At 34.4% G+C, this 24,863-nt stretch overlaps 1 protein-coding gene across 2 annotated transcripts; it reads right to left on the bottom strand.

Annotated features, from left to right (window-relative positions):
- Positions 1-575: 575 nt before the first annotated feature.
- On the bottom strand, positions 576-24,855 carry LOC111062834 (coiled-coil domain-containing protein 102A). Of its 2 annotated transcripts, XM_039430476.1 has the most exons (10): positions 24,581-24,855; positions 23,578-23,808; positions 22,703-23,076; positions 21,589-21,795; positions 20,074-20,259; positions 17,785-18,031; positions 15,935-16,131; positions 11,727-11,804; positions 7,950-8,031; positions 576-1,053 (listed from the first exon to the last, which is right to left on the bottom strand). In XM_039430476.1, the coding sequence occupies exons 2-9, from the start codon at positions 23,779-23,781 to the stop codon at positions 7,959-7,961; spliced, it is 1,566 nt and encodes a 521-aa protein (XP_039286410.1). In that variant the 5' UTR covers positions 23,782-23,808; positions 24,581-24,855; the 3' UTR covers positions 576-1,053; positions 7,950-7,958. The 2 variants fall into 2 exon arrangements, with proteins under 2 accessions (XP_039286410.1, XP_039286411.1); XM_039430477.1 differs by lacking the exons at positions 576-1,053; positions 7,950-8,031 and adding an exon at positions 9,082-11,100.
- Positions 24,856-24,863: the final 8 nt, after the last annotated feature.

Here is a 24,863-nt window from a genome sequence, read left to right as displayed (position 1 = left end):
TGTTAATTCTTCTGATGGACGTGAATAACATTCATTCTTGTAATAATTTTGAAAGGATACCTGTTAATGGCATCTACATTAAGCAGTCAATATAAACTATTTGAAGAGGTCTAACCTCTTTCTTTCTGTTCCACATGTATTTTATTTTGTACAAAATGCTACGCTCAGTAGTTTATATAGGTACTCAACAGACAAATAAGAGAATATTTGAAATTTCCGTATGCTTAAACACGAGTTTCACTGGTAGATTTCCTAATAGTAGTCACAGTAGGAAAAAACAGTCTTGAAATAAGATAAGGAAATCTTGAATAATGAAGCAATAAATAATTGGAAAGATTGAGCACTTTCATTGATAGGAAAAGGAAAATGATGAACATTTAATACCACTACAACATTACAAACGTCGAAATACAAAAAGCTTCCACACATCAATTTATAAAGGTGCGTAAAGATATTCGCGCCGCGAACATGAGCAATTCACTTTTAATCAGCTGACTATATCTGTATTTTTACAGAAACGGTAAGATACAGATATAAAAAGCTTAGCATCAGCTGATTAAAAATGAATTGCTCATGTTCGCGGACTATATTTGTATTTTTACAGAAACGGTATAAGATATAGATATAAAAAGCTTGGCATCAGCTGATTAAAAGTGAATTGCTCATGTTCGCGGCGCGTAAATCTGTACGCACCTTAAGAAATACATTACTACTATGATAGTTAAGTATTTCAGCTGCCATCCAGTCTGCATAACTAAAAATATATATCTATACGAGAACCAACTATATACTTTTTTCAGTAAAAAATAATAATATACATACTTTGATTGAGTTAATATCACAATAATAAAAATGGAATACCTGTATTGTACCCGATATAAGATAGTACCTATTTTTACAGACAAATTACCTCAAGTTTTAGTTCTTTTCAATGAAGAAGGCGTAGTATTTCCAATTGTATTGTATTCCATGTTGGTACTACAAGCTTAAAAGCCTCATACACTCAAGAAGCTTTGTTATTAATGTTTGAACACTGCTGAAGTCCATCATTATCTGGAAGAGATGCATGAAACGTTGATTGAATCGTGAAAAGGAAATTTATAAAACATGTTATTGAATAATTATTATTATAAGTAACAATAAGTAGTTGAGAATGTGAGGGGTCCGACAAAATAATCATGAATATGACATGCCATATTCATGCCAACAATAATCATGCCATATAAATATATTGGTGATTACACCAATGTAATATAATACATCATAATAATATACAATTCAATAATTAAATAAATATATTCAATGAATAATATAAAATTTAATTATATAAATAAATTCAAATATCTATATAATATAATTATATTGGTGATTACACCAATGTAATATAATACATCATAATAATATACAATTCAATAATAATAAAACATCGGATGGGCACATTAAACTGTCAGTCCCGGCTCATATGTAAGTCATGAGGTCCATTGACGGCTTAAATTATATACTCAGGCGATGTGGAACTTCCGTCATTTACCGGGCAGAAATGTCAATCCATGGTCATTTTTGAATAACAGACGTGGAAGATGTCTCAATTTCTTTGTTAGGTCTAGCATAGTAAGGATCGTGATGATGATAAGTCGAAATCACAGGCAAACAAGATGGCCGCCAATATTTTTAGGGTTTTGCTATATCGCTTGTATTTCAATAACCGTTCAAGTTATCCAGCCGTATTTTGAACAAAAATATTTTTCAAATCTTCCTCAACAAATTTTGTTTTATAAAATTTACCTCTAAAGCTGCGCATGCACTGGGTCGGTGGGGCGGCGCGACGCGCAGGAGAGCGGAAAATGGAAGGTCCGTGCACTAGGTCAGTGGGGCGGCGCGACGCGGCGCGGCGCGGCGCCGTTTTGGACTAGTTTGTCGTGACGTAACTTGTCAATTGCGATTTGAATTAAGACATAGTTGTTGAAGTTGTAGTTTTTGACGTAGACTTGTCAATTGCGATTTGAATTAAGACATAGTTGTTGAAGTTGTAGTTCTAATTTTAAAATAAAAATTACTCTTCAAATATTAACTTTCTCTGTCAATTCAACATCTTAAATATGCTTATATGAATCCAAATTCATTATAATTTTTTTCGATACAGGGTTTCAAAAGAAAATAAATGACAGAGACAACACATTGATATATCAAGCCATATCATTTTGTAGATGTAAAAGTTGTGAATATTATGTTGCAAATTATCAACCAGCTGAAATCATGTGTCAGAGCGTGTGATAGCTCTTAAATTGCCTCAGCTGATGTTATGAATGAATGAATGGAAAACTGTAGTATTGCATGAGATAAATTCTTCAGATTACTATATGATAAATCATAACAATTTTTTCTTTTGCACTTTCAATGTTATTTTCATATCCCGAAAAAGGACGAAGGAGTGTGTCAATTTTGTTGTGTAACAAACTTGTCCTGTTCGAAGAATACGTGCTCAAAATTTGAAGCTGATTGATCAATCCTTTCTGAAGTTATTGTAGAACAAAAAAACAGACGGACAACGACTTTGGCCTTCAGTAAGTTAAAAGTGAGAACTCGATAACGCTCGTTCAATAACCAGTAACTTATTTATTTATTTATTCAATTTATCCTCAACACACAACTGTAGCCTGGCCATGTTCGAAAGAAGCAGAGCTCGGAAACAGCCGAGCCCTCACGAAGTTACCCGAGGTCGGAATTTTTTCGACCTGAACTAGGAGCGCGGCGCGACGCCGTTCCGACCCCGAAAAGTCCAGAAACTTTTCTAGCTACGCGCCGCGCTTCTAGTGCACGGAGGTACACTTGATCACATGTACTGTCCACCGCTCGTAACTTGGCCTCTGGAAGGAATGCAGTCGATCTAGTTTTAGGCGTGACATATTATGGCACTAGAGAGCCAGGTAGCGAGTACACAAACGCTGTGGTCTATTTGTCTTCGCCAAATGGAATTGAGCAATTTCCATCCCACCAAATTTGTAACTTAACCAGCGATCTATAAGTAAAATTACATCCTAACGTTTTTAGTCGTTACATAAAATAATAGAGTTAAAGATTCAAGTTCAACTTTCAACTCAGAATTCACACTTGGAATCACTTCCCTACCCTGTTTACAACTTTGTTCTTTTTGCGAGAAGTTTCCCCAGTCTGTGACATTGTAAAAATGCTAGTTCTACGGAGGCTATTCCACAAAATCACTATAACTATTTTAAAACTAATTTAATAAATCGCTATAACTATTTTAAAACGGCTACTAACTTAATTAAAAAAAACACAGCATTTCGACGTTTACTCCGGTCAGCTGCGGAAACAAAACTGAAAGCTGAATGGTGAATAGCTTTATTAGTGAGCACGGTTTGTAGTCACACTACCGAGCCGTCAACAACATGGCACCACTCGTTCATTTCCCCCCTACGCCTCAGACCTCAGAAGCCAAGTTACGAGCGGTGGACAGTATTTAATTCCAGGTCGGAAATTCTCAGCGCCGCGTCGCGCCGCTCCACCGACCTAGTGCACGCTCTTCTTAAAACGCATATTTTATTAGTTATAACCTTCAAAAGCCCCAAAAAAACGTTTTTTCTAATTAAAAAAAATTCATTCCATTATAACTTTTTTTTGTGCAAGGAATACAGATAAATTTCAAATCAATTAAATTCAGGTCGTTTCTTCAGCTTCAGAACTATATATCTTCATGCTCTGTGCGTCAAAAAATGTGTTCTCCAGCGCCCTTCAAAGAAAACCCTGCATGATTTGTGGTGCGTTTTTCCACATGCATGAGGTAACAAGCTAGAACCAACTAGGTAAACGCACTGGTAGTGGCCAGTGCTTCAGTACTGGCCACCTCGAATAATTCCGTTTGAAAAATAAGGATTGGAGATCTTCCAATGACTTTAAACTTGCATCACATACAGCTTATGTTATCTAGTGTTGAATAGTTGAAGTAGGAGTAGGCAGAGCATTATGGGAGATTTTCTACAACAATTCATTATGGCTGTCTCACTCTTCATGGTGAATTCTGCTCTTTTCTAAAGCATATAGGAAGGTATATAAATATTTTTTTTTGTATTATGACCAGAACATTGTTGAATATTGCTGTTTCTAGTGCTGTAATCATGTTATGAAATGTATAGATGATTTTCAGTTGGTTTTGAACTAGAAATAATTGATTTCTCAGCTGAGAGGTTACCTGGCCACTGGCCACTGGCCACTACTAGAACACAAAAATGAATATTCCAAAAGTGGCCATAGTGTGGCCACTGGCCACTACTGAAATAGGGAGGTTTCTCTGAAATCATATCAATTTCCCATATGATATATTGCAATCTCTCTCTCTCTATATCAGAAACTCTCTTGCTGCTGTTGTAATATTAGTGTTCATTCCAGTAGTGGCCACCTAATGGCCACTTCTAAAGCATGTCATGGCCACTACTCGATTGATGATTGGGAATGATTGGCCACTCTGTGAAACATCAAAAAGTCAATTCAAGAAAAAAAACTTCGACTGCTCAGTTTTAACTTCGTGAAAATGAACTGAATAAAATAAACAAGAAGATGGAAATGGCTAAAATGGAGGAAGAACGCAAAGCAATTAGACTTAAAAAAAGAAGAGCGTGAAGAATTGAAAAGGAAAACAGAAGAGGAGAAGAAGCTTAAAGTCAAAGTACCAAAAAAGATCAGACAGAGAAAGGAGAAGATAAGGATTGAACAAGAATGTTCTTCAGATGATGAAGGATCGTTGAGACCTTCTGGTAACTCATCTAATGATGCTAGCTTAGATTTAGGCTCTGAGAGTGAGCTAGATATTTTGGATGTTGAAAATCACTGTCTGGATTGAATGAAAACGATGGAGAAAAAGGCGAAGACAATAGTTTGAATCAAACTAATGCTGAATCTGTGGTCATCATTACAGAGAAACAACCAGAAAAAGAAAAGTCAAATTTTTTTAGCAATCGTAAAAAATATGTGGTGGCAAGAAAGAAGAGATCAACAAATGCATCTCACCAAGATCTACATATGTTTACTGCAATATCACCAAGAGAAGATTGCAAAGACAAAGAGGAAGTACGGTACCTTTTATTTCTGACAGTAATACAGACATTCAACAACAATTATTCTTTGCCGACAACGAAGATCAAAATGAGGATACATTCAACTTTTTTGATGAAGAAGAAAGTTACATAATCCTCGAATCAAATAAGCATGAGTATTCAGATAATAATAATAAAGAGAATCAAACAAGAACCCCAGTTGAAATGAGTATAGGCCTACCAACAATAACTTCATTTGACAGAAATTTACAGGGATTCATAAAGTCTGCAAGTACTGTCCCAATAGGGAATATTGAAGACATAAAGTAACATCAGAATAGTCTAGGACATGAAATTGATCAGTAAGAGACGTTTTCAAATGATAGAGACAAACAACATGAATCATTGGAACATTTTGTCATTGTTAATATCTCCCAAAATAATGCTAACAGACCTTCTGGAAATGATGAGCCTGTGGTTAGCTTAAACCATGAAATAAGAAAAACGAGATACATGAAGGTGACTTTGTGCTAGCAACAATTATTAGCAGGAATACAAGATACCAATGTATTTGCTTGTCAGAAGTGTGATGAGTGATAAGGAGATGAATAACGTAGTGACCATGTTGAAGCCATGCAGTAGAATGCGAAATGTTTTTGTAGCTAATTAACGAGAAGAAAAATTATATGTGATAATGACATCCTATACAAGTTACCAAAGCCACTGACCTTTGGCAGTATTGAAAAATCACGATATCAGTTTCCTCAAACTATTGATGTGCCTTGGTGATTATAGGAAACAGAATTTCCTAGAAGTGCTTATCTTACTATTTTATAATGAGTGACTTTCCTGTTATACTAAATGATTGCTCAGTAAACGATAGCTCAACTCTCATTTCATTTCCAAGTAAATGATAGATAAGTAAACTTTGATAACTTCCATTTTCAACATTAAGCTAATTATTTCTATACTTATACAATAAAATACAGTTTTTTCATTTCAAGAGAGACTTTTCATTTCAACCTAAGTTTGGCCTATTTAGTTGATATTTTGTTAATCCAGAATACCTCAAAAAAAGTATTGTGAATTAACTTGAGTTAGTTTGGAAGCATATAATATCACATGGCCACTACTCAGTCATTTATCTGGCCACTACTGAAAATTTCAGATTTTTAAGTGACCACTTCTAAATAAAAATTTAAGTTTGAGAAACATTTAATAAAAATTTGGGAAATTGTAATACTGGCAATTATAGGTAATGAGTCAATTGAGGAAGACTTGAGGTATATGCACATTGAGTTTCAAATGAGGTTATTGATATAATGGATCCATAGTTCTGAATATACTAAAAAAACTGCTCAACTACTACTGGTGTGCTTACCTTATTTATATAATCGATTTTTCATTACTACTTCAAGATAGTGACTTGCAAATAATCTCAATCTCTTCGTTACAACAAGCCGAATAAGAATATTAATGATGGAAACAACGAAAATATTCGAAGTCATTAAAAAAATCAAGATGACGGTCATTATGGACAGAAATTATTATATCGCTTGCTATTCAGTTATTGTGAGAGATATCGGATTGATTTTACCGCAAAAGTGTTTAGAATTAACCAATCTATAATATCTGATCGAAACGTCTCATTTGGACTACTTTTTCATGATTAATTTAACTTCAAAGACTTGAAACATACTGTACATTTTTTGGGGACAATACTCCACTTTCCACTCTGTAGGCTAAATGTATTCGCAGTAGACATACACTAGTATTATTAGCACAGTGTTGTAGAATATTTCCAAAGCTTCAAAAATGAGATCTGATTGAAGGCTGTTAGTCCATATTCAGCGGCTGGATACCAAAACTAACAATTAGAAAACCATGTAAGTCATGACTCCTTGAAGGTACAGACTTGGAAATGGTAACAATATCTTTGTAATGATGTGTAGAAAGAGTATAGCCTTGATGGCAATCTCAAAAATGTTTGTCATCATGAAAAAACAAGATGACGGCAAAAATATGTAGATTTTTGTGAAATCGTCTGTAATTCTATCAATGTTGAGCATATCGGATCAATTCAGCCATCTGGGGGCATCAAAATAATCTTACTACAATATTCAAAAGATTCATCTCATTCTAATAACTTATACTATGGTAAATATAACTAGAAACTCTTAAAATCTGATTTTTAGGGACAAAATTTTACTTTTTTACCCTGAGAATGTATTTACAGTGAACAAACACTAATTATAATGGCACAGTGTTGTGAAAAAATTCGAAAGCTTCAAAATGACATCTGGTTGAAGGCTGTACATCACTGTTCTACGGCGAGGGCATCATCGAAAAAAGAGATAGAAGTACTGTTTGCAGCGGAAAACACGCGTTTTAGAGGGAAATTTTATAAAACAAAATTTGTAGAGGAAGATTTTTAAAATATTTTTGTTCAAAAAACAGTCAGATATCTTGAACGGTTATTGAAATACAAGCGATATAGCAAAATCCTAAACATATTGTTTTCGAAGTGTTTGCCTGTGATTTCGATTTATCATCATCACGATCCTTATTATGGTAGACCTGACAAAGAAATTGAGACATCTTACACGTCTGTTACCCAAAAATGACCACGGAGCACGGAGTGCCTTTTCCATGACATTTATACCCGGGCTATCAGGGACTCTTCACCAATAGAAGCCATAGGGAAATAATTAATAATGAATATTACATATTATAATACAATAATTTTCTGTAATATACTATTAAGTATACCATAGTAATCATGGGATGATATGATGATGATGTTGAATATGATATGATACATTAAAATTGTGAGAGAATGATAAAGTGAAGTATTGAAAATAAAGTACCTAGTGAATATGATAATGATAATTGAAATACCTTGGAGGGCTATGAACTATCCTCATCACTTTGTTCGTCACTCCTGACAACTGGGCTTCGATGGACAGACGTGTTGCGTAATCTGTACAGAAACAAAATACTGTTGAAAAATGAAATATAGTTCAAGTAACAAAAGAAAGCAAAATAGTAAAAAAATGAAATAGTGCTGAGGCAAAAGCAAGTAACAGAAGTATTTTTTCATCCAATAAACAAATCAAATGATATCTCATAACAGTTGATTATATTGAACAGAAAACATAAAACTAAAGGAATTTAATTGATTTTTCATGTTTCAAAATTACCTTCAGACACAAAATTTTCGATCGTACCATCAAGAATCTCATTAAAATTGTAATTGATAATTCAAGATGTTCTATGGAAAACAATCTCTTTTTCAATAAAAGAATAGAGCCAGCGGATGGATACATGAGAATTATACTCCATAATTAAAGTAGTTTTTTAAATAAAAAAACAATGTCCTCTTGGATGGAAGAGTTATTATTATTATTATTTTCTTCTTTAAAAAAAATTGATGATAGAACTTGAAAAAAAATTAACGATAGAATGGATTAATAAGAATCGTCTATGCGATCATGATCGCAGTGAGATCATGAATTCAAGTGAGATCGTAGAAACAAAAAAATGTATAAATATTATGAAGAATTCACTTGAATGATCAATTTGTAATCTAGGTCCTGTGTCATAGAAAAAATTTAGCTAAAAAAGCACATCATGGCGACCTATGCAGTAAATTTAAACGTCTGATAAGTGGGCTACTTGCCGTGTATAAGTTTTCATTGAGCAAGAGACCTCAAGAGATAATATGTGATTAAATTCACAAGTAGTAAACTTCAAAAGTTGGGAACTTGGAACATAGACCTGTTCTTAGTTCAGGAGAGCTGGGCCGGTATATTTCACAAACATTTACAAGTACAGTAAAACGAAAACGGCATGTAGTAGTATGCAGTAGTCACACAGACAAGCGTGAAATGCCAGTTGTTAACGTTTTACAAGGCATCTGTAATTCTACGGAAGAAATTTCAGCTCCCTGGTCATATTAGAACCAAGTGGTCAGGAATGTGCCATCTAATTCATTTTTAAACAGGTTGAAGATGAAGGCAAAATAAATTCGTTTCGCATTCAATTGCATTATATTTCATCTACACATTACATTCGTGAACACAAAACTCGTCCAAGTACACAGCTTTACTACTTTAACACAGAACGTATAAAAAATATGTGTGTGCACAATAACACAGATTCAAAATGATAAGATTCATCCTACAGCAGAAAGATTGTGCAAAGGTAAAATCACTAGCCACATTTACTAAGATTGAGTTACTTGACACATTTATAGCAAGAAATTCAACAAATGGAAAAGCTAAACTTTGATGACTAGTAGTCTACTGATCACAGACTTTCCACAGTTAATGTAATAATAATATATTTTCTCGTTTTCAACAGTGCAACTCATATTGTGGAACCTTGAAATTTGAATAGTTCAGTCCTCCAGATGCGTTAATTCTATTTGAATCAATTTATTATATGATTACATTATTCCACAGTACGTATAATTATGTAACGTACAATATTGAAAAGAGATCTTAAAAAGTTTTATACGATACAAATATTTTATACAATCTAAGAAAAATAATCCACACATTGAGGTAAATTGTACATTATTCGGTATACGTTTGTAAATACACTTTAATAATACTTGCTGTTTAAAATTCACACTGAATACATTGTAATACTTCCTTGAAAGTTTAGAACTATGCTTCGCGAGAAGAAGCCTAATCAAATTATTGAAATTTCAGATTTGTGCAACACCATCAAACTTTACAATATTATTATCAATAATATATTATTATGCTTGAAGTTTATTTTTTCAAGGTAACATTATTTTATTAGATTAGTATTGCCGCTTACCCATGACATTAATAATTACAATGTAGAGAAGAATCGGAATGAGAATTTAAGTTACTCGGGAAATCAATAATATTAAATAGCCTTTGTTGGGAAGTAACAAATAAAAATATAATGTTTTACCATCAAATTTATGTTATTCATTCGTATCATATTTTAAAATAAGCACAATAAGTGATTAATAGTGAAAAAATACAGGAATTACAGGTATTAATTGGAGAGAACATACTTTTTCGGTCTGATAAGTTTGATAGTTTAGTAATGAAGTTTATGCAAATAACTGGAAGAATCATGAGAATAAACTCATGTTTGATAATTAAAACCAATTTAATGCTTATATTATTGAGCCTCTACTCACCTTCTGACATAATTATTGTAAGAGTTTTTTCCAGTATTTTATAGATTTGTTACCATTAAGACTAGGACTGGGTAGTTCAAACATCATCATAATAATTAATAAGAGCTGCATGAATTATGATGGAATTATATCATGCTTGATAAAATAAGTATCTACAATTTACATTATAAAACCTACCGAAAATTTAAAATTAGCAAGCCCAAGAGTTATCAATGCTTGTGTACATTATACATTCTGGAAGAATTTATAGTATACACAAGGTTTCAAGTTTTTTACCTAAAATAAAAAAATAAGAGAAACAACTTCCTTACGTGAATTTATGGTGGTAATACTTATTTTCAAGAGATAGATGAGCTTTTTATATAAAATTCCATCAAAATTTCAAAGAATAGTAATAAAAATTCAGAAGTTTGATTGAAATAGCTAAAGAAACAAATTGGGAAAAGTTGTCAGGGCTGAATAACTAGGCAAAAGTTATTCGTTGAAATTTGTAGAGAATGCATTAATGTTGTGCTACTTGAAATGTTCAAATAAACAATTTTTCAAAGTATAAACAGCTAATTGATATTATTTGTTTGATATTATGTCTGTGGATTGAACAAAAATAGAACTGTGTTTTTTTAAATAATCTAGCACATTATTCATAATAAATCCAAAGTGAATTAAATTATTCTGTAGACAGAAATAAGTGATGATTTGGACAACTCAGAAATCACTCCTGTTCAACAATATTTGGTCCTAACTAATCTGTAATATAAAAATACTGTGACGCTTCAAAATACAAATCCTAAATGTTCTTTGGTTCAATTATCGCCGCTCACTGTGAGCAGAGGGTCTTCATCACTTGCTGGCGCCTCAGGTTCCTCACTGTTTGTTCCACCATGAGCAGCGTGAAAAAATTACAGATATTCGAAGTGATTGAAAGTAGAAATTATTCGAATTTATTCATGCCTTCAACACACTATCAAAAAGCGTAAATAATGCACAGTTCACTCTTTCAACTAATAGAATAGTGAATGAGATACAGAATCAAGAGGATGTTCTTCACACATGAACCTACTCATTTTGACTGCATGGAACAGTTGTAAGTAGCTGTAAGTCAAGATTTGTGTAGACGTAGCTGCGTCGAAAGTAGCTTCAAATGGGATAAAGACAGTGCGAAGAAGGAGAATATTTTGAAAACAAGAACATGAAAACTATAGAATAATTGGGGATAATCCTTAAAAACAGATAATTAATTATTTGAATGAGTAGGTTACTTGAAATCTTAATTGAAACAGTAGACATACATTTTTTGAAAAGCAAGCTGATAGGTGTATGTTCATTTTACATCAATTCTCAATCTTGAAGAGATGTAGATCTTCATTAAGAGGTTGTAAAGATTAACAGTAATTTAAAAAAATCATGAATTAAAATATCTATAAGTTTTTGAGGAAAATGGGGAACTCACTCTCAAAAAAGAGCGATCATAAGTACGATCATCATTATCTTACCGTGTATGTAAATGTTCTAGTTGTACTTGAAGATTCTCCAATTGCTCCTGTAACTCGTCATTGGTACGTTGCAATTTCCTAAAAACGAAACATTTTTCATTGTTATGTGAATATTGTTTATTGATGTCATAACAGGAAGTTTTGATATATTATTTAAATCAATTATAAAACTTAGATAAGCCCTAGAAAATATTGTATGTGACTAAACCAAATTCCAAAAAACATATCTCTACTGTACTCAAAGACGTAATTAACACGATTTCTCTTGAATTGCTCATAATCCAGTTATGAAGATTTTTTAATTGTGTTCACAGTGACAATCACTAGCATTTCAAAGGTTTTTTATATTTATGGGGATTGCGAAAAGTATAATAGAAACTGTAAGGATATAAATTTACTTTCTAAAATCTACATTATCTCATGTTCAGTTTTCACTTTTCACTGATTCCATATTTTCAATTTTATTGAAATAGGTGTATATATCAATACTAGCCGTCAGGCTCGCTTCGCACACCATATCCGACTGGATCGTCCAAAAATGAGATCAGCGGGCTCGCTTTGCTCGCCTGCATTTTCATTTGAGCATGCTTCATTCCATCAGAAAGTCAAAGTACTGAGAAAACGCAGAAAAACGTTGGAAAACGCTGATTTTGGGCGTATCTTTGGTGAATATTAAAGTAACCTCATCACAACATTTTTAGACCCTAGCTAAACCTCTGTACCAAATTTGAACATTTTCTGTCTATTACTTGATGAAAAAACTGAGAAAACGCAAAAAAAACGCTAATTTTGGGCGTATATTTGGCTTTATTTCAAGTTCCTTCTAACACAAAATTATTACACCCCAGCTGAGCTTCTGTAGTAAATTTGAACATTTTCTGTTCATTTGTTCTCGATAAAGCTGAGAAAGCGCAAAAAACGCTTAAAAACGCAGATTTTGGACGTATCTTTGGCATTATTTCAAATTCCTTCCAACACAACATTATTACACCCTAGCTTAGCTTCTGTACAAAATTTGAACATTTTCTGTTCATTTGTTCTCAATAAAGCTGAGAAAACGCTGGAAAAACGCAGATTTTGGGTGTATCTCTGGAAATTTTTCCAAATCCGTTCTTAGTGCGCTTCTAAAGGGCCAACTGAACATAACTACCAAATTCGAACGTTTTTGGTCCGGTAGATTTTTAGTTCTGCGAATGAGTGAGTGAGTCAGTCAGTCAGTCAGTGAATGCTATTACGCTTTTATATAAGTTATGTACCCTATCCCAATAGTATAGTATAGTTCAACACATTTTCTAGTTCAATTAACTTATTTTATATATATATATATTTTAAAATTTACATTATACAGTAATTATCTATTTTATTTATTTATTCTTTGAAGAATCATTAAACTATAAAATATACACTGTAATAATTGAATTATTTTAAAAAATAAAGGAAATAAAGGAACTACTTTTTCATAAGAGTAACTTCGAACTTGGGAAAAATTAATAAAATCAGATAAGCATGATAGAAAGGTTCGAAAAAACGAGTGGGTTGCAGTGTGGATTTCGATTTCGATCAACGCCACTGAAAAGCTGACAATGATAAACACATTTGAGGATCAATAACCTCAAATGTTTCTGTCATAAATCAAAGATATTATAGATCGCGAGCGCGACCTTCACTTAACCTAGCGCCGCAGTGCAGGATGGTTTCTCACAGCTTGGCGTTGTTGTCATTTGAGATGGGTGTCTGGCTTGGAAGTGTTTCGGCCGCATTGCAGGATGACTGTTAACGGTTGCCGGGAGATCAACAGCTGGGTTTTTTTCGTTATTTTTCGTGATAGAGAAATTCTGATTGCAGATTCGTTCTCAGCGACCCCAAGTTTAGCCTGAAGGCTCAGAATGTCAACAATGTTTTTAAATAATTGAAAATCATAATGAAAAGTCATATGATAGTACACCACGTTTCTGGAAACTTTTTACTGGTGACTGGAGTTATTATTGATTATAGGTAACACAAAAATCAAAATAATCGTGAGAAAGAAAACTGCTGATGAACGCGAATAAGACCGCCACTCCAATTGTTCTATTGTCTCGGCTGCTTGGCTGAGCCTGGCTGGAGGGATTAAATAACCGACTGGATTGATCTTTCGTCTGTCCGCTAGGCGGAACTACGCCGACCATTGCTGGGTGGAAGATGTTACTGCGGCCGCTCGCATTCCCACCAACGCTGCTATTATTTGCTGTCTCAGCGCCTAGTCCGAGTCAGACAAGCATCCAGCCTGCACTGCAGAGCTAGGTTTAGAGCTACATATCGACATAACCAGTCTATTAGTACCAAAAGGCACTACTCACACTATCGCGACTCAAATCGCGAAGCGACTCCTTACCATACATCAGCGCTCCAAGTGTGTGTTTTCTCAACTACTATGACAAAATTCCCAATTCGAAATTAGAAATGATTGAATATTCTGAATAATATTTCAAAAGCTTAAATCCAACCCAAAACCTTTCCCAGAACTGACTCTAATCATGAATTAACTTTTCTATAACGCTCATAATAATCCGAACCTCAAATAATATGACTACCCCTGTTTGGATTTTAAGAAGTTAGTGCATTCCAGATCCAGCTATTATGCCGCATCGACATGTTGGCCAATGACGACCAGCGCCAGTGTGTGAATGGGTGGTTTGGCAGCACTGGCCTTCATTTGCCTATCACAGGGTTATCAGGCTGAGTCAGCGGATAGGCCAACATGTGGACTAAGCATTAGTTTCTTGGCAACTCGACATGCTGGTCGCAAACAGACTTAACACTCCTGTAACTTCAATAATTATAAGTATAAACTAACAATAAAGTGAGGTTAGGATTTGAAGTGAATTATGGGGAATATGAACGAGTGAATTATGGGGAATTTGTAGGATAAGTAGTCAAACTCTTTATTGTAATCATTTAAATCATTTAAGAGAGTTAGAAAGAAATAAGCCCATAATTATACAATTTAAAATAAATCAAATTGAGAAGACCAAAATACTGGTATCCGCGACTGGAGTCATACGATTGAAGTCGCGCTAGTGTGAATAGTGCCTAAGGCCCGGTTGCACAAAAGCCGGTTTAATTCTAATCTTGATTAATTCCACGAGAACCAATCAGACACACGTCTTTTCAAAAACGCTTCTCTGATTGGTTCTTGTGAAATAAATAACGATTAAAATTTAACCGGTTTTTGTGCATCCGGGCCCAAGAGTTTCAATACAAGAGTAGGTCTAAGAATAAGTAATATCGGGGACCGAGCTTCGCTCTGGAGTACAAAGGCATAAACAATTTATTACGAAAGAAGAAATTATAATAAAATTCATAACATTCATACAGAAATGTTCTATCTAATCACAGTAAATTGAGATTAATTTCCAGAGGAATGCAAAAATTTCCCTCACAAAGGCCCAGTTGCATAAAAGCCGGTTAAATATTAATACTGATAAACTTCACGTGAACCAAATCAGGGAATACCATTTCAAAAAGATAGATCTACTGGAATTAATCAGGATTGAAAATAACCCGGCTTTTTTGCAACCGGAACTAAGTACCTGATAGGATGATTACAAAAATTCAACAGCTGAGTCATAATTTTGACATAGTCCCACATACATGAACTTGCTCACTCACTTCCATCATCAACAGACGACGAAATAATTATTATCATCTGTTTTTCCAAGGATGAATAATAATTATCCTTTTTATGTCCTTCAGCGAGTTTTCCCAGGGATGTGATCGAGTGCAATCGAATCTTTATATTATAAACCTACTATGTTCTGAATTTCGTGAGAATCGTTAGAGCCGTTTTCGAGATCCGGTGAAATACAAACATATAAACATCTAAACATATAAACAGAAGTTGCTCGTTTAATAGTATAGGATAAGTATAATAATAAAGCAGTAAGATGCGAAAAATCAGAATAATTATTACTAGCCAGAATATAACTTGATCTAGGCAGAGATCAAATTAATTTATTTGCTAAAATGTGTTGAATGAGAATTGATATTGGGTAATTTTTCCATAATTGAAAAACACAGACTTATTTTTGTCACAGCTGAAGATGTGTAGGTTTCAACACGAAACTGCAGTTCTGTACAAAAATATAATAAATGTGGAAGTGACAAAAATAAATCTGTGTTTTTTCATGTATTTGCCATCAAATGAATGATTAATTGGAATAATATACCTATTATTGTTGGTAGCCGTGTCGACGTCATCCTCAGCGACGGCTAGCTCTCTCTTGAGCTCCTCGACGCGACTGCGCAGACGCTTGACCTCCGACTCGTACTGCTCGGCTCGGCGCACTGCGTGGGCCAGCTCCGTCGTCTTGTCAGCCAGCGCTTTCTTCACCTTACTGTAAGAGTGCTTCAGCTCCCCGATTTCCTGTCACAACATCACACTATTACAACACACATACATCCAAAGCATAACAACACATCGTTGAAATAAAAACAAAGAACTGTTTCCTCAGGAACATCATCAGATAGTGAGTTGGATTTAATCATAAACATTCGAAAAATGGACAGAGAATGGGTCAAAATTTATAGGTAAAAAACATAATAAAATGGAATAAACAATACACAACTCAATTTGAACAGATCTACTATCACTTCACCATTAAACGAAAGCGTACTCAATCACATAAATTATAGCTAAGCAGGTCTATACTAAAATTCATTCAAATGAAGTATAAAAAAGTATATAAAGTATTCATTCAAAATAATAAAATTCATCCAAAGTATAAAAAGGTCTAATTTAGTCACTTTCAATAAAAAGAATAGTAGCCTATGAAGCTGAATTCCCCCATATTTTTCTATTTATTTATTTTTCAAGGGCAACTCTTGACGAGTATTTTAAGCCCAGGTGATAATGATGAGGGGATGAATGAAAATGCCACACAAACGCTTCCGTATGTGAAGATGAATGAAGGAGAGATGATGAAATGAAATCTGAGAACGAGCACCCAACCGACACAAAATGTGAGTGAAATAATAGAACCCGTATCACCTGACAAATCCACAGTAAGAACCGGTAAAATGCAAGTATTATTCCCCTGTGTTATAATATTGAACTATTAGAGCTCATGGAAATAATATCTTCAGTGCCCCAAACACGTATACCCATACCGTTATTTTAAGTGGAAATTCAGCTTTATTGCTGCAACATGAGTAAGGTTCCAACACCAGTTGAATCAAATAATCAATAAAAACATCTAATATAAGTTCTGATTTAAGAGATATACCACAACTTCAGTTTTACAACGTCTGACATTTTGTAACAAAACAGAGGACTGTATGTTGTCACAACAAGACAAATTTACTATCTATTCAACATTAGAGTAGCAGTTTACAACTTTGGTGGTGTACCAACGAGAGTGACATCTCTCATACAATATGAGAAAAGCCGAAAGATAAACCACCACTTCAGTTTTACAACTTCTGCCATTAATAATTTGTAACAAAACAGAGGACGGCTGTTGTCACATTAATTTATCTATCTAATCATCCAGAAAGTATTTGATAAAAAATTGAAGTAAGAAAAATTAATCAACACATTTGAAAATTCATCAGGAATTAATTAAGCAGTTGACTTCAACATGTAAACTTTCACTACCAGTTGCATAAGTCTATTTTATTTAAACACAGTTGAATGACAGAACCAATAACGATAACCAAGAAACGATTCTATCAACAATGCGTGGAAGTCATTCAAGAGCGGTTGAAGTCAACAGAAGGACGTGCAACCGGGACTAGCAAAAGTCTACGAAAGGACGGTGAAATGAATATGATGAAAAACCAAAGGAAGTTGGGAAAAATAGAACAATGTAGAATCAATATGAATGAAGCAACCTTTTTTTGTCACTGATGGAAGAAATATAATAATGTGAAATGAATTTAAATGAAGTAACCTTTTTCTCATCACTTGTGGAAGATGGTGGAAGAAATATAAAAATGTGAAATCAATATGGATAAAGCAACCTTTATTGTTACTGATGGAAGAAATATAATGATGTGAAATGAATTTAAATGAAGCAACCTTGTTCTTATCACTGGCCTCCTGCTGCAGCTGCCTGAGTTCGGTGTCAGCGTTGAGTCCGGGGCGGCCCTTGCGTTCGAGCCGCTCCTGTGCGTCCCTCATCTCGCCGCGCAGTTTCTTGTTCTCCCGCTCGAGTGCCAACTTCTCAGTCTCCAGTCGCTCCCGTTTGCCCCACTCTGACGCGTTCTCCGCCTGCAGCCGCTCCAGCTGCGCGCGCAGGTCTGCCAGACGTCGGTCCATGCCCTCCCTAATACAGTCACGTTCATTTAGGTTAGGTTACAAACATTTCCAAGTACTCCAATGACACATACATATAAGAGGAGAATAATTGTATATCATTAATATTCTGAAAAAAATTGGCTTATACATAATATACGGGATAGGAAATACACAAATAAGGGATCATTACGTCTGAACTACTGAACTGATTAACTTGAGATTTTGCATAAAGATTCTTGATTTACCAAGGTGTGATTTTTTTTATTTTTCAGTCCATCAAGTTTCATCAATTTTCGTCAAGCTCCCAGTTTGTTATACAGTTCATTTTTGAAAATTATATCAGTTAAATGGCGGCCATTTAAACGGTCGCCATTCAACTGATATAACTTTCAAAAATTGTCAATAAAAACTACATTTCAAACTGAATTGAACCCAATGAAGAATTTTTTTCCAAGTTGAACAGTTCATTACTTATAACCCTTCCAAACGCGTCAATCGGCTCTGCCCCACCCTGTACTTTGCTGGAGAGTGGTCATAGATAAAATAGAGTAGTAAACGGTTTTATCTTCTTTCTCCTTATTATTCTTCTATCTATAAAATATATAAAGGAAGGAATGAATAAGCTTATACTTGTACGTGATACGATATACATGTTTGACTCATCATCGCGTCGGAACTACTGTATTGATTAATGTGAGATATTCTTAATTCACCGAGGATGGTTAAAGGCCTGTTTTAATTTTTGTTTATTGAATAGTTTAATTTTTTTAAATGGAACAAATTAATTCAATTTGTGATACAAAGTTTACCTGAGATAATAGCCCAATCAAATCCGTTCTTCTATTTTAAATGATTAAATATTTCAATAAAAGCATGGAACTATAAAAATAAATTCAATCAATTAATTATGTGCTTTAAACAGACACTTTTTGCTTTTTGCATAGTTGAGAAGTTGATATTGTGGTAATTATTCATATTAAATGAAAAAGACAATTTCTTAGTATTTTTTCATTAAACTTTAAACAGACAGTTGCAGAGCACGGGTTGCCTGCTAGTCGTTAATAAACTAATGAATAAATAGAATATCAACTTATTGGAATACAAAAACAGCTACAGAAATTCTATTCTAACCACAATTTTGTGCAATTAGGTAAGCTACTCCAGAAGTCGAAACTGTATTGGCTGTTAGGATGTTATCATCCTAATTCAGTTCCCTTGGAAAGTGAAAAGAATCCCTTGAGAGCCTAACTCGCTAACTAGCTTCTAAAATATCGAAATAATCAAATAAAGAATGGTCAAAAACGATACAATAGTATTGTTCTACTTTGAGTACTTATCGCTTCAAACTATCAATTCGAATTTTTGAATTTAATTTGATTTATTTTGATAGAATATTTGAATAATACAACAGATACTAGAATATAATATATAAACAGGGTAGATACGCTACAAGATTCAAATGAATCACATATAACGATACATAATAGTGGGAATCATCCTATTACTTGAATAACACTATTATTAGGCTACTATAATTGAATACTATGATTATTATTAATAAAACATATTAGTAGTTTTCGGTAAAACATACAACATAATAATGAATTAGCAGCATATTAATTTCCTGATAACGAAATAGTAATTGCTCTAAAGTAGTAATAATAATAGACTAAAAAGTATGTTTGTGGGTCAATGAGCCCACTACTTTGATATTCCAAAATATTCCTTATTGTTCTAATATTATGCTCAATCAACTAAAACAATCATTCCTACACCCCCAAATCCTCACACACACCCACACCCACAAACACGTAATTTGTGAAGCATCAAAAAGCAGCACACTCAGAGTAAATTGAGAAATGAAATTGTAGTCAATAGATTCATGGATATCTTAATAAATTATTTTAGACAGGAGAGTAAATGTATGAGAAATATATTGTTGATAGTAACTTTAATAATAGAGAATGAAAAAAGATTAGAAACGGAGAAAAAAATAGAAAATTATGGTTGGTGAATAGTTTTCAGAACACGTTTACATTGATCTATCGATTTGAGAACATTTGTGGATACCTGGAGTTGGCCTCGTCCATGAGGTCGGCCTGGATGGTGGCGACCGTGTCCTGGTGCTGGTCCTGCAACTGCAGCAGGTCTCGCACTGCCTCCTGCTTGGACAGCTTCAAGTCCTCGCACTTCTCCCTCAGCTCGTTTAGCTCTCCCTCCAGACGCTCCAGGCTGCGGTGCAGGCACGTCTTCTCCCTAAAACCATCATAGAACGATTATCAATCGTGTACTAATTCAACAATAAACAAGTAGTAGAGAAGCGATTGGTGTCATTGGTGTCATGGCTTTCGATAAGACTAGTGAGCCCCCTGGGCTGAATATGAAATCAGCAGCTTGTAGGCTCTATCATTGCTTACTAGATTTGAACCGAATTATATTTAAACTCCATAATTATGATTCTTTTATAATCACATTTTCCACTGTTATGTCGAACATTTGTTCAGTGTGGACACGGCTTTATTGATTACCAGTGCCATTTGTAGATATCGCACGATAATAAAACTGTAAAAACCAGGGTCCCTCTCGTCGTACTCCCATTTGAAATACCGTACACAAAAACTGCCTGAAAGTGAACGGAAAGTGACAACTTTCGGAACGAGTATCGCGACTCATCTGCACTTTTCCGAGCTCAAATTAAATCAGTAGTTTTTATTCGCACTGTTCGTAAAACGGTATCTTTCCAACCTATAAAATATCTGGGAATTGTACGTTTCTGTGCAGTGGAACGAAAATTTATTTCGTTAACTTGGAAAATCTCGCATAATTTTGAAAAATTCCGCTATTCTATTGAAATCTCTGGTTCAAATCAATTTACAATATCCCATATAATAATTTTTTAATGATTTTTCTTCCGTGATTATTGAGTCTAGATCTATAGCATCCTTTCTTGTCAACATTTTTATCAGTAAATTTTGTTCAAAAAAAGGTTCAAATAATATGTGTTCAAAATTTGTAGCTGATTGAACAAAGCGATCGACAGTGATTGTAGAACTTGCAAAAAAAAAATACGGATAACGATTTTGGCCTTGAGTCAAAAGTAGGAATTAGCTAACGATCATTAAATAAGTCAAGCTTCATGCGCCTGCTACTCCCGTTGCGAGTGTATTGAATACTACTTAAAGAGACGAGCTCCTCCAAATACCATTTATAAGTTTTGAAATAGCTTCCAGGTTAAATTAGACTTTCCCGGAATATATGTTTCTTTCCATATACTTTCTCAACATTTTCATAAGTTCTAGTTTGCAAGACATAGCATAGCGTACATGCAGTTGCGATACCCTAGTTTGTGGTAATTCAACTTCAAACATGGAACCACATGAGCAAGGTGCGATCATAAAAAATAAGTAAAGACATCAAATTATTCAAATTTGAAGAAACACATTTTATAATGTGTTATTATTGTACAAATGATAATAGATTTTTTAAAACCCGTTTTCAGAAATATAATTGTTTCATGATATAATTTATTATTTGTACATAAATAACACAACATAGCAATGTGAAAAAAAACATGGTTGCACTCACTCTCTTTCAGCGAGTAAAGTCTTAGTAGCCTCATCAAGCCGCAGCTGCAGCATGGACAGATTCTGTCTGAGCATTTCGTCGTCGGGGGGCGGAGTGGACAGACCATCGTTGATTAGCGACGTCGACGTCTGAGTTCTTTCTTTTTCGACGACAGCACTCACACTCACACTCGATCCACATTCGTCACACTGCGCACTGTCCGCATCACTATTCAACATAAAACACAAAACTTACACTGACGAATTTGGCCAAAACGTTACACTCACACATCAGCAAACATCTATCATCACATATTGTTACAAATTTAACACACAATTTGACGAAAAAGTATTCAACTTTAGCAATCTAATATACACTATCAGCAAACATCTACCATTGGATATTATTACAAAATTAACATATAATTTGACGAAAAAGTATTACAATCCAGCAATGTAATCTTAATTAGGCTATCAGCAATTGAATCAAAACAATCCAGGTTTTGTTCAATCAAGTCCATGTGGTTGGTCAAGGTTTTTGTCAACTCAATTGAGAAAATCATGCTTTTACCTGGAAAACAAGTATTATCAATTCGAAATGAGCAGTTCATAGTGTAGCTTCAATTTAATACTTACTTTGTCATCTCAACTTAAGCATCTCATCTTTATTAAGTTCATTTGAGTTACGGAGATGACCTCAACTATTTGATTTCCCGAATATCCACCACCTTTATCTTATTTTTTTACAACTGCAGAAGTAGGATTAAACTATTCCTGAATATTTAAATATTCACAAATTGTAGGTTAAAAAGTATTTCCTTTCCCATTGATGGTTTGAAACGATGTCTCATGATTATCCTTGATATAATCGATTTTAGAACATCTTTTACATCTTTAGGTGATGAAGTAATCCGTAGTTTAGTGGATAAAAGTGCTTGCGTAGCACTGGCTGATCACGAGTTAAAATCTGGTTATCACTAAACGTTTTTCAATCAGGTCAATCCCGTATTATAGGATGGGAACGATAATCTGACGTTCTTGACTGAAATATGACAATCGTAAGGGTCATTGATGATTTAAATTATACCAGGATAACTTGAATAACGGTTATATACTATAGAAGGTCAGTTACTCACCCATCAGCATCCAGTTCAACAGCATGTTTGGGCACAGCCCCTTGTAGGACATACTCCTCAATACCGGAGTCCTTTTCGACGGAAGTCTTATCCTCTTCGGCGATGCCACTGGAGATGCTCTCCACCGAGGCCTGCACGTCCTTCTCCACATCGGCCTCCACACTCTCCAGTGCCTCCAGTAGCTGATGGTCCCATTGGCCGGCGTGCTTCAACAGCAGCAGGTGGATTTTCTCCAGTTCTTTGCGCATCTGCTCGTTTTGAACCTCCAGCTCTTGCTTCTCGCGCTTGTACGTGTTCATGTCTTTCATCGAGTTGTCCAGCTGTGTTCTCAGTAGTTTAGCCTCTTCTCTGGCCTTGTTGCGCTCGTTTCTTACCTATGAAATACATTTCCTTCTGTTAATTTTCCTCCAAAAGAGTGACATATTTATTGTAGTGATATTTTAGAGTAAGGAGCAACTTTTAAACATTTTTACATACTTAATTGATGAATTTGAAATTCATTACGAGATGAACTAGGTTGCTCAGTATTATTATATATATTTCATGTATTTTATATATTCTTATTTCTTTCTTTGCGCTCAGTAATTTTGTCAAATTTATATTTTAATTATAATTCTTCTTTTTACTATTTTTATTTTAAATTTGTTTGTATTTCAAACTGAATTGTTCGTGTTTTTGTGACAAATTAGGTTTCTATTTCTATTTCTGAGTGTTTGTATAGGCTATTGAAGGATTATTATAGGCTATTATTTTGAAGGATTGCAAAGTTTATATGTCCTAGTTTGTTGTTTTATTTAGAGGTGAATGAAATAGGCTACTTGTTTCTGAGAACATACTTGGTTGTGTTATTTAACGACAAGTAGTACTGTATTTACTTTGCTCCACTTTTCGCGCCAGTTGGCGGTGCAGTCAGACCACCAGCGCATAGTCTTCTCCATCTGGGCAGCGCGGGCTCGAGCCTCCTCCAACTCCCGTTGGCGGAGCGCCTCCTTCGCCTCCCACTCCGTGTCCGGGAACCGGTTGGCGGTCTCGTGGCGTCGCGGCGCCGTCCCGCTACCGTGCGCCATCTTTGTATTCATTTAGTCCAACTACTGATCACTGCCACTCTGCAATACAATCCAAAAAAGTGCATTTATTAGGTTTAAAATGATTTTATACCGCATCTACATGCTAGCCTAGTCTGCAATGTGACCACTGCCCAATGAAGGCCAGCGGTAGCCAGAGTTGGAAACTACCCATCCATATACTGATGCTGGTAGACAATCAACTGATGCGGCATAAAATCAATCCATTTTTTACATTAAGTTTACTCGACACATAATCTTACTAGAAAATTGATGGCATATTGTTAATGATATAAGTAACTTATATGTATAATTTTTGAATAGGTAGCCTTCTTGTGAGAACTATAAGAGGAAAAGTTTAGCCAGTAGGTCAACTTATTACGCTTTAGTGCCTACTTCCCAAACGTTAGACAAAAAATGTTGTTGATCGTCAAGGTAGAAAAGTCTTCTAGTTTTCCCACAAATACGATAGGCCTATATGGATGAAAAAGAAAAAAATGTAGATGTAGGCTAAGATCTATGTTTATTAATTTAAATTAGCCTATGTAGTTTGCTACCGGTACATCAACACTTAGATCACTGGTTAGACACTGTACAAGTGTAAATCTATGAGAATTAAAATTTTCAGAGGAGACAATCAAGATTGATAAGCAGAGGGTGTTTGGCAAAATTTAAATTTCTGTTAGCTTACCAAACTACGGTAAAGTCGGTCAACACATATAAGTAACAGTAAACATATTATTATTAAAAAGTTGATAACGCGAAACCAATTAAAATGTTATATTATGCTTTAAATAAAATTGAGTAAAGTTACCTCTTGATTAAAATAAAATTCCAGAACATTTCAGAAAAAATATTTGAAGATACAGTTACTCGCCAAACAAGCTCATTCGACAATCACGAACCGTTAGAATTCAATATGAAATTGGAAATATTTTCTCAGAATGATTCACAGATATCACAAGTTATTCATGTCTCATATTTATTTGTTTTCCATTTATGGGAATAAAACTATTCAATTAAAAATATAAAAATCATATTGCAGAACCGCTACGTGAAGTTAGGTTATGCTAAATTTGACATCAGGTCAAGCCAAG

Source organism: Nilaparvata lugens, chromosome 6 (genome assembly GCF_014356525.2).
Source record: "Nilaparvata lugens isolate BPH chromosome 6, ASM1435652v1, whole genome shotgun sequence".
Lineage (NCBI taxonomy): Eukaryota > Metazoa > Arthropoda > Insecta > Hemiptera > Delphacidae > Nilaparvata > Nilaparvata lugens.
The sequence above is the reverse complement of the archived record's forward strand: the minus strand, read 5'-3'. Positions and strand labels throughout refer to the sequence as shown.

What these genes read in the sequence shown, in the direction of transcription:
- LOC111062834 (XM_039430476.1), bottom strand. Translation starts at nt 23,781, where the DNA reads ATGAATACAAAGATGGCGCACGGTAGCGGGACGGCGCCGCGACGCCAC. An exon ending in ACGGCTACCAACAATAATAG is followed by an intron (nt 11,805 to 15,934) that starts GTATATTATTCC and finishes TTTCGTTTTTAG; the next exon opens with GAAATTGCAACGTACCAATG. An exon ending in CTAGAACATTTACATACACG is followed by an intron (nt 8,032 to 11,726) that starts GTAAGATAATGA and finishes GTTTCTGTACAG; the next exon opens with ATTACGCAACACGTCTGTCC.